This window comes from Epinephelus moara, chromosome 12, assembly GCF_006386435.1.
Source record: "Epinephelus moara isolate mb chromosome 12, YSFRI_EMoa_1.0, whole genome shotgun sequence".
Taxonomy (NCBI): Eukaryota; Metazoa; Chordata; class Actinopteri; order Perciformes; family Serranidae; genus Epinephelus; species Epinephelus moara.
In genome coordinates, this window is record NC_065517.1 from 333,290 (window position 1) to 344,457 (window position 11,168).

At 42.7% G+C, this 11,168-nt stretch overlaps 1 protein-coding gene across 2 annotated transcripts in view; it reads left to right on the forward strand.

Moving 5' to 3' along the window:
- Positions 1–11,168, forward strand: part of cd2ap (CD2-associated protein) — a 289,563-nt gene that overhangs the window by 271,554 nt on the left and 6,841 nt on the right. For both annotated transcript variants that reach the window (XM_050058858.1, XM_050058859.1), the window contains 2 exons: positions 1,679–1,890; positions 2,281–2,344. In XM_050058858.1, the coding sequence (XP_049914815.1) occupies positions 1,679–1,890; positions 2,281–2,344 (276 nt within the window). The remainder of the gene's footprint in view (positions 1–1,678; positions 1,891–2,280; positions 2,345–11,168) is intronic.

Consider the following 11,168-nt stretch of genomic DNA (forward strand, 5'->3'; position numbering starts at 1 on the left):
CTTGTGAATGAGTCAATGGAATTTCTTGCAATAATGAAAAAATACTGGCAATCATGTCAGCCTGGCACAAACCACATGTTTTGGACAGCTGTGAAGTGACGCGCCGAGGGATGGTTTGCCCAGGGCGTAAAACTAGCCAGGACCGCCTCTGGCACTAATATTTTTACCGTAACCATCTTTTTATCTATGGAAGCCCATTTTCAGTAGTAATGGAAAAAAATCGCCATTCCTAATCAAAAATGTGAGATAAAAAGTCATAATTATGAATGTAGCCTAGTTTTCAAATTAATTTGGCATGTTGTCTTGTAAGGTGTGTGGCATCACGGTGGCTGCAGATGGGACAGAGGATGAGATGATTCACTGTTTCAAGGCAGGACAACTAGTACACCATGCTGTAGTAAATAGTGGTGAACACCAAAAACTATTTTTACTGTTAAAGTAAAGTTTGTTACTGTAAATAATACAGTACTTTATTTGTAATACTAGAAAAAAAATTTTTACTGTAAAGACAAGTTTACATAAATATTTCTGCTGTTTCAATAAAGAAAAAATACAGTATTTGTATTTTCAAATTTGGCTGTGATTTTTTTTTTTCTTTTATTAAAAGCCTCCTTCAAACAGTAGCCTGCCCCTATTTGTAGCCTGGTCCCAAATTATTTTTTTGTTAATAGTGGCCCCGGCTACTATTTGAGGAAATACTGTATGTATGTAACATACAGTCACTGGCCACTTTGTGTGCACCTGTCTAATCAAATGCAATCCAGTAGAATGACTATACCATGATTTTTTTCCCCGAAGCTTATACATTTTCGGTTATTGTTGACATCGTCTAGAAAGTGGTGATTCTACTTTGTTTATTATTGCGGTCATAGTGAATGGTGGTGGTGTACTGGGGTGGCCTCCTAATTTTGTCTAATTGAGGGGGACAAATATTAGGAACACTTTTAAATATATTGCACTCCAGTACACCAACACCACCCACTACGACCTCAATAATAAAGTAGAATAATCACCTTTCTGACAAAAGCTGAAAAAGTAAAAGCACATACAATGTGTGGCAGAGCTGTTGTATTGGATTGTATTAGATTGCACAGGTGTACCTAATAAAGTGGCCAGTAAGCCCCACATTTACACCACCAATCCATGCCTGCTCTGGATCTCCCCGCAGCCCCTGGTTGCTCGGCAGCCTCAGCCCCTGAGACCATGCTGATCAAAAGTTATTAAAAGCTTTTCTCTATGTCAAGGGGTGTGGCGGCTATGACGCCGCCCTCGCCACCAAATCAGTTGGCTTTTTGATGGTTTCAGCGACCTCATATCCTCACGAAATTGATACACAGGTCAAGAATGGCGAGCTCTTACATCTGATAGGGCCGTTGCCCATGGTGGGGACAAAATGCCTCTGTAGTCCCCCTTGAAATTTTCAAAAAACCCTCCCCATAGGGATTTTCTTGGAGTAGGAAGATGAAACGTCACACCACGTCAGGGTTAAGTTACTTTGAGTTTTCACATAACCGCTTCAGTGATGCGTGCTGCTGGCCCCCCGCGATAGCGCGGGAGAGGGAGGGCCCGGTCACAGCTGCTTGCAGCTTTAATTTAGTATTGTTTTTCTTTAATTGTATTTGCTGAACCTGTCGGTCTAACTCTGTCTTCCATTTTCTCCCTCTTTTTATCTTCACAGCCTTCCACAAACACCTTATCCCAGTCACCGTCACTCCACAGGCTCACCACGGTCAGCACCGAGGCCAAGCCAACCCCTACTGCAGCCCTGAGCTCAGACAGCACATTGCAGGGCAGCAGGGCACCTGAAGAGCCCAGCTCCCAGCTGGATGAGCTGAGGAACCAGATGAAAGAGCTGCTGCTGTCTGTGGAGCTGCTCAAGGCCCAGCAAATGTAATAACACTCAGTGTGGATTAAAACAGGGTGTCGGTATACTAGCATAAAAAGCAGTAAAAAATGTGCTGATGCATTTTCATCTTAGTGTGTCTTTCAAAAAATACACCCTGTACATTTGTTTGACACATTACACAATAATCCAGTCAGTAATGTGGCTCACTGAACATTAACCATCAACCCAGTTCACTTATTTAGGATGCAGTGCTTCATGATGATACTTAATGCACTGACATTGGTTTTGTTTGTAGAACTTAAGCTCACCTTTGTTTGGGATTTTTTAATCTCCAAAGAACGCATAGCAGTTACTTCATGGGTTTGAACAATTTCAAAATGCTGCAGGAGTATACATGTGTTAATGAGTGTGTATGTGTGTGGGTTTCTCTCCAGGAAAGAAATAGCTGAGCTACGAGGAGAGCTGGATGACGAAAGGCTAAAGCGTGTGGCTCTGCAGGTAACATTGATCTCCACAGCAACACACGCTGGGCTGTCTACATTCATTACTCTCATTAGTTTAGCCAAATATTGATAAAGACCAGAACAAGCACACTGACTGGCACACAATTAACACACTGCATAACAGACAAGTACACACGCCTCTTCTAACCACTGACCATGAGACCTCAGTGGTGAGGATGGTTGACAGGTGGCTGAAGACACAGTATCTTAGGGGATCTTAGGATCAGACCAAGCAGTCAGCAGAGAAGCACAAGCCCAGCTTTTCTATTCACAGCTTCAGAGGACCATTTTTGGCTGTGTCTAGGGAGCTTACCTGATACATTTAATGGAAAAATACAGGAACTGTAGTCTTTATGTAGTCTCGCTCACCAGACCTTTCTCAAGAAAAGAAAGGTCTGGCTGCGCCGACTCTCACTTTTAAGATTGGAGAAAAAAACGCCCCGGCTTTTTTTTATTTCTTTCAACCAATCACAATTGTTCTTGGCGGTGCCACAGCAACGGTGCGCTTGAAAACTGCTACACAACCGGAGGTGGTAGGGCGGGACTTCAACGGGTGGCTCGTTCCGCCCAATGAGAGGCTGATCTATGCAGCGAACTTCCGCCCACTCAGACTAGTCTTTGTGCGATTGTGATCATTGAATTCAGGATCAAGTTAATTTTATCATTGTCCTGTTCATCAACATTTAAACACCAGTGGTCCATGAATTTGCTTGAGACATGTTGTGATCTTTTAGAGCCCTCAGGCAGTGTTTTCTGTGAGCCTGTTCTTGCCTGTGGGCACTAGTGATGGCCTCATGAAGCCTCATGAAGCATTTTCTTTATTTTCTGAGCCCACTAGATGGCACTCTTAGTTGAAAGAGAGGCTCAAAGAATGGCAATTCACTGTGTTTTAAACCTTTTGTTGAACAAAAAAGCACCATCTAGTGGGCTCAGAAAATAAAGAAAAGTAAAGCTGCAAGCAGCGATGAACGGGCCCTCGCACCTTCACGCAACTCGGGGGGGTTGGCAGGACGCCTGCTGACGCGGCAGTTAATTTTTCAAAGTTAGACACCGCATGCAAATCCTGTTATAACTTTTGGTCACAAGTTAGTCAAGCTCACATAAGCCAAGTTTGGAGCCAATCCAATTAAATATTTAGAAGTTTGTTAAAACGCCAAAAATGACCACCACGGAATTCAAAATAGCAGAATTCCTGTTGAGTTTAGGCAATGGGTCCAAGAGACCTTTTTGTGCATCTGGGCATAATACAGGTATGTACCGATTTTCGTGCATGTCGGTAAAATATGCGGTGGGGGCTGCACTTTAGAGCGTCGCCAAGCCTTTTTGCCACACCCATCGAGGAAACTCATATTACATGTCCAGGCCTAGACTATTAAGAAGTGTGTCCGGTTTCAGGCAGATTGAACCAAGTACACTTAAGTTAATGCCATTTCCTGTGTTTTGGCAAAACATCCAACTTCACCGTGTCATTATGGCCACCCCGTTTGGTGGCACTTCAACATCTTCACAATATAACATAACCAATTTCTTCAGGCCTTTATGACCACATTTGAGCTGGATATGGTCAACCTGCCAGGAGGAGCACATTAAAGTGTAAAACATGTAATTTCCTGTCACCAATAGGTGGCGCTATGACTATCAGGAAATATGGTTATGTAAATGGCGTCAGGTTGGGACTAATATGAATCATGTGAAATTTGGTGGAGATCGGACCATTTATGCCAAAGTTATAGCAATTTTGTTTTTCATGGCGAGACCTCAAAATTCAACGCTCTGCAGCGGGCGCACCATTCAACATTGGGCAGATCCTGTTATAACTTGTAGTCACAAGGTAGTCAGGCTCACATAAACCAAGTTTGGAGCCAATCAGATTAAATCTGTAGGACAAGTTCGTTAAATCACAACGTGCGACGCCAACAAAAAAAAGACTGCGGAATACAAAATGGCCAACTTCCTGTTGGGTTTAGGCAATGGGTCCAAGAGACTTTTTTGTGCATCTGGGCATGATACAGGTATGTACCGATTTTCGTGCATGTCGGTGAAACATGCCGCGGGGGCTGCTGTTTAGGGGGTGGCCAAGTCACTTTGTCCCGCCCATAAACAAAAGCAATATCACACCATAATTTACACAAGGACTGAAGCGGACACAAAAATGGGCGAGTTTTTGAGTATGTTAAAGCCCCCAAAAAGGCAATTTATTTGTCAGAAAAATAATCTTACTTTCTTACTAATAACGAAAACTCACTATCTGTGGGTGTGTCTGTCTGTCTGTCTGTATGTCTGTCTGTGTGTCTATTCCACGTTTTTCTCCTCACTGACTTGGTCAAGCCATGTGAAATTTGGCACAGTGGTAGAGGGTCATGGGAGGATGTGAATGAAGCAATATTACATCAGTTGGCCAGAGGGGGGCGCTATAGCAACCGATTGAAATTGCAAACTTTGAATGGGCATATCTCATGTCCCATATGTCGTAGAGACATGAAACTTTGCACAGAGATGTCTCTCCTCATGAGGAACAAATTTGCCTCAAGAATCCATAACTAAGTTTGACCGATCTGCATGAAACTTGGTGAACATAATCTAGGGACCATTATCTAAAGTTCCCTCATGGCAAAAGTTGGAAAACTTACTAAAACTGAGCTTCTATAAGGCAGTGAATATTGCGGAGGGCGTAGCTCATCACATAAAGGTGCATGACATCTCAAGGGTTTCACCGATCACCACGCAACTTTGTAGGCATATGACCACACATAATCTGAGGGGACCCCTCCATTATTGACCCCATCAAACAAAATGGGGGCGCTAGAGAGCTAATTTCTTATCTAGGCCTAAGCGCCATATCGATTTTTACTAAACTTGGTAGATATGTAGAACAGGACGCCTCAAGGTGACTGGAGAAATTTAACTCTAATTGGCAACTGGGTGGCGCTATAACAACAGAAAAATGCTTAAAAATGGCAAAAATGTGACTGATCGCTGTGGCTCCCCCTGTGGCAGAATGTTTTTTTAAACACTTTAACTATCTGCCTTTCAACGTGCTACCTCAACTACTAATGTACAGTTTTAGCCCACTAACTATCACACTATTGGCAATGGTACTACTGTACTTTCAATAAAGCAATCGTAATATCAAATTCACAAAAACTCTGTCTGAATACATTGCTCTTCTTAATGGGTTCAGTTGACTATTTAATCTGCAATTTCCTATGACCCGTATCCCAAACACACACCATGTGAAACTGTACGTGGGCAACTGTGCACTCAGTGGGTATGGACTAGTAATAATAATTCCTTCAATTTTAATAGGGTCCTGGCACTGAGGTCAGTGCTCGGGCCCTAATGACTCATGAGGCTTCATTCGGCCATCACTAGTGGGCACTATGCGCAGGTTGAAATATACCATCTGGAAGCAAGTCTGATAACAGGCAACTGCTGTGTCCCCGGGCATGCATCTCTACACCAGCCCTGCAAACTGTTGGCAAGTTAGCCCTTTTACCACCGCAGGAACTTTTACCCAGAATTTTGAAAAACCTCTGTGCGTTTCCACCGAAATTACCCGGGTAAAAAACTTTCCCTCAACCCCAAATTTACCCTGGAAAAAGTACCTAGTGTTGGGGTAGGACTTTTCAGATTACCCAGAGTTCTTGAGGGGCGGGGCTGTTTGCCGAAGAACACTGATCGGTGGAACACACACTTGCAGCGTTCCGCACTTCCTGGTAGGGGCAGCCGCTGCAAACTTTATTTCATTTCATTCATTACTGTAAGTGACATTAAACCTTAGCGAGTAAGAAGCCAATACTTTATCCATACATGTGTTCAGTAAGCATGAACATGCATGCATGCGTGCAGACAGCGATATTCAATATGCTCCGTCCACAGTCTCTCATCCACCGACACTAACGTTATGTCTTATACAAGGACAGCTAGTTCAGCTGATAGCGAATTGTTACTAATAAGCTCAAATGACAGCTCTCTCTACGTAGACTAACTTAGTTTGACACTTATCTTAAAATACTCTAAAACTTAGCTGGCTGCTTGCTGGCTGAGACAAACAGCCCCAACTCTTTACCAGCACATAACCAGCCAGGAATGGCAGAGCCAAATACAGGGCACATGCCGAATCATCTATGTCATCATGCTAATTTGAATAAATTATCCGGAACTTTGAGGTGCAGTGGAAACGCAAACCTCACAGATTACCAGGAATTCTTTTACCCAGGTAAATACATTCCTGATAATAAAAGTTCATGGAAATGTTGGTGGAAAAGGGGCTATTGTCTCCATCAGAACACACATGGCTGCACACAAATGCAGGGAAGTCATATATATATATAATCCCCAAATACATTTGTGAATCCTTTTTTGTGCATTTATTAATTTCTGACTGCATTTATTCATTTTGAGACTGTTCTAGCTCCATACACCCCTTGCTCACGCAGCAGGCTCCGAGGCTCCGATACAGACAGCCCTTTCCTGGATTGCAAAAATAGCAAAAATACATCAGTGACGAATGTCTTAATATTATAGCAAATTAGAAATGGAGTTGGTGAAAAAAAACTGTACAAGATAATGTTTATGTAACCTAAATAAACAAGAGATATATCTTCTGTCTCCAGTACTGATAGTAGAACCATTAATGTGGGAGCTCATCAGTACCACGGTCTTTAATATCTTGGCCCCAGGGCCCCTTAAATAATGAGTTTCAGTACATATCCCTACTTGGTGTGTTACCACCACCTATTCAACAGTGAAATAATTGAAAGCATGGTGAATTGGGTCACCCACATGCGCAAATGGGGCGCAAATGGGGCGCAAATGGGGCGCAAATGGGGCGGCAGTAGCTCAGTCCATAGGGACTTGGGTTGGGAACCGGAGGGTCGCCTGTTCAAGTCCCCGTCCGGACCAAAATATGTATTGTGAACTGGTAGCTGGAGAGGTGCCAGTTCACCTCCTGGGCACTGCCGAGGTGCCCCTGAGCAAGGCACCGAACCCCCCAACCGCTCTGAGCGCCTGTCATGGGCAGCCCACTCTGACATCTCTCCACTTAGTGCATGTATAGGTCCAGTTTGTGCATGTGTGTGTTCGGACCTGTGTGTAATTGACAAACAGAGTGAAAAATTGAATTTCCCCTCGGGGATTAATAAAGTATATAAAATTAAATTAAAAATTAAATTAAAAAACAAAATGGTGACCCACACAGACTCCACAGCACCAACAGAGGTAAAAAAAAAAAAAATCTGCAGGGAGTTCAGTTTATACAGGCGTGACACCAAATTACTTTTCAAGCAGTGTCACTGTTGCAGACAAATTTCCAGTTTTGATTAAAATCAGGAGAGTTTTGCTAAGGTTGTGGCATGTTCCCTCAATCTTGATGGTTTGGTGTAAAATGGTCATAAAACTCAGAGCTGTCTCAAGTCAGTCTTTATCTTGTCTAGACGTTCTGATAAAACCAAGCATATTTAATGTTATAAGTTTTTGGTCTTGGCTCATGCAAATAGTAAAGTTCGATGATGTGACCACTGTTAACCAACGGATGTGCTCTCTCTCGCACCACACAGGAAGCGGCAACATAGGTAGAGAGTGTACAACGGTGCCTCTCTGACATGTTGTCCCATTTGTACCATGATAGAAAAGAGAAGGAAAAACAGTGGGCAGGTTTAGTTGCAGCCCCATCTTTAAATAAACTTATATATATAAGGTCTGACACCATCTCATATCTCAAGACAGTGAATCATGCACATTGTCTTTAGATGTAAGGCAATGGTTTTACAAGTCTTCTTGTGTATGGTAGGCATTACTTGTTATGAGTAATGTGACATAGCCTTCTACAATTAAAAAGAAATAGCCCTCCTGATGTCATAGTCATGTCTTTAGGGCTATCTCAACAGAAGCTTGAGACTTTAATGAAAAATAAAAAAAAGAATGTGTGTTAAAAACTTGAGTTTTGGGATCTGAGAGAGGTAGGCACTTAGGAAGCAAAGGCTCTGACATATCTTACCTGCGCTTGTGGTTCCACTTATACTACAGTTGAGGGAACTGAGTGGGAACCGTGTGAATGGAAATCGAAATGATGCAGAAAACAGTGGGGATACCAAGCCCTACTTAGGGCCTCCTAGAAATGTGTGGAGACAGAGAACTGAAAGCCCAATTTTTGAATGTTTAATGCGAAGTCGGGTGAGGGATGTTGAGGTAATCCCATAGGGGAGTTTTCTAAATGACAGTGTTGGCTTCTTGCCTTGTAGCAGAGGGTTCTTGGTGATACTGAAGGGAATGATTACAATCATGTTTAGAAAAAATGTATTTGGCAGTTGGTTCAAGTAAACCAGCAGTGGTTCAAATAAGTTCATGTTATAGTGATAGTGATACAAGTTACAAATTAACAATAGCAAATGAAAAATCTGATTTCCAGTCATCATTTTACATCTAAAAAAGCCATTTTAACATGTTTTATTTGAGTTTTTGTCACATTATACTACTTAAGAAAAACAGAGAGCTCCAGCCAGTGTTTTTCTTTCTGCCAGGTCAGCTACCTCTGTTATTCACATGGCTGCCATCATGCTCACCTTGAGCCCCTTTTCCACCGAGCAGTACGGTATGGTATGGTCAAGTTCGGTTTGATTTTTTTCCGTTTCCACTGTGAAAAGTTGTGGATATTACCGATGGAACCGTTTCTTACCGTTACCATTTTTGGTACCCCTTCTGTTGGGGTACCTAGCACACAGATCTGGTACTAAAAGGTGGAGCTGTGAACACTGCAGTCCGGTGCTTGGTCAGCAGCGGACGGTCACTCCACTCAGGTCTGAGTTGTGGCTGGTTATCAGGGAGAAGCCACTGTTCATATCGTGGAGAGTTTAATTAGTAAACTGTAAATATGCAATGAAAGGATGGTTTGCTGCATTAACTCGCAATGTCACTCAATGAACAAGCTGACAACGTGACTCAATCAACACACCTTAAATATTCCATATGACAACTTTGACCATTACTTTAGTTTTATATGACATACACTTCTATTAAGGAGTGGATCTTCAAGCGTTGATGTGTATTAATTTCGGCTGGGTTATGTGAACTGCATATATTAATCCTCACTCGGAGAAAAGAAAAGGATCGTGTAGCGTCAGGCCAACGCAACACTAGGCCCCTGAACTTGACTGAGAAGGACTAAATGCACAAACCCGCTATTTTTAAATATAACATGGATAAAGACTCTCAATGCAGCCTGTTTTGTTTTGTTCTGAAAATGCTGGCGTGCCTCTGTGTCACCGATAATGAGGAAATACAGTGAGTGCTGGACGGAGCAGTGAGTGACAATAACCCCGCCCACATGTAAAGGTACGGTTTGCAGTGGAAAGAAGTCTATGGCCCTGTTTAGACGACAACGGTTTCTCTAAAAATGGAAAAGTCTGTCCTTTGCATTTTAAAAAAACTTCGACGATCCCCGTTCACACGGAGCTGCAAAATCTACTGGAAACGCTGTAGTATGCACGCCAGGCCAATGGGTGTCAGTGTATATTTGCAAAGCAACACCACCGCGTGACGTCATGCGCCTGCGCTGAAGCGCCTTCCTCTACAACGCTGTGATTACAAACCAAAACAAAGAAGACACAATGGCGAAAGCATGTACAGATAACTTTGTCTGGATGGACGACGAGGTGGAGTTGCTACAGTAACAGATCTACACTTCACTTCAAATCAACAGGGTGAGCAGCACAAACAGAGCTCAGCATTGTTGTTGTGACGGTCGGCATGCCTAGTGACTAGAACCGTAATGCGCATATGCGAAAAGTCTCCGTTTTCAGAGCAACTACATATTGCAAGTTTACATGACAACAGAGACGCTACCGTTTCCAAAAAGTTGCACTCTGGAACCCGTTCTCAAAACGTTGCGTTTTCAGGCACCCAAAACGCTGCTGTTGTGTAAACGATCGGCCAAAACGCAACTAAAGTTTACCGTTTTCAGTTGAAATCATCGTAAAAACGGGGCCTATGTCTGAAGGTTACTTTCAGTTCCAAAGGAACCATACCGAAAATGTTTAGGTTACTTTCAGTTCCAAAGGAACCATACCGAAAATGTTTGGTGGAAACGGGGCTTTAGTGGTCCCTGGAGTTTCCCTCGCCATTCATTCTGCCTCACTGTGCTCTGGTGTGACCCAGCATAACAGCTTTGACAATTAGATTGTTCTGGTGAAACAGCGGTAGACACAGCTTAGGCCATCCCAGCATGATGCCAATACAAATCAAACCACAGGATGAGAGAACCCCTACAGAGAGCCCCAGGCATACACAGTCCCCACACACACACACACACACACACACACAGAAACGTAACTGCAGATTTGTTTTACCCCCGACAGTTAATCTTTATTTCCACAAATATTTAGAAAGAGACGCAGACCAAAGAAAGAAAGAGCAAATGAAAAGCATTAAAAGGTTGCCACCACATTTGTTGTTCCTTGGGACTTAAGAGCTTCAAATATTTGTGTAGCCAAAGTGGTTGCAGTAGATTAGAGTTACTGTACAGGACCAAGAGAATGATTCACATGGATGATTTACTGCTTTCTCTCTTTCCCTTCCTCCTTCCTTGCCTTTCATATCAGAATCTAGCATCATTCAAAATAGTCAGAGGGTCATACAGTGGTGTGAAAAAGTGTTTGCCCCCTTCCTGATTTCTTACTTTTTTGCATGTTTTCCGCACTTAAATGTTTCAGATCATCAAACAAATTTAAACATTAGTCAAAGATAACACAAGTAAACACAAAATGCAGTTTTTAAATGAAGGGTTTTAGTAATGAGGAAGAAAAAACTCCAAAGCTACATGG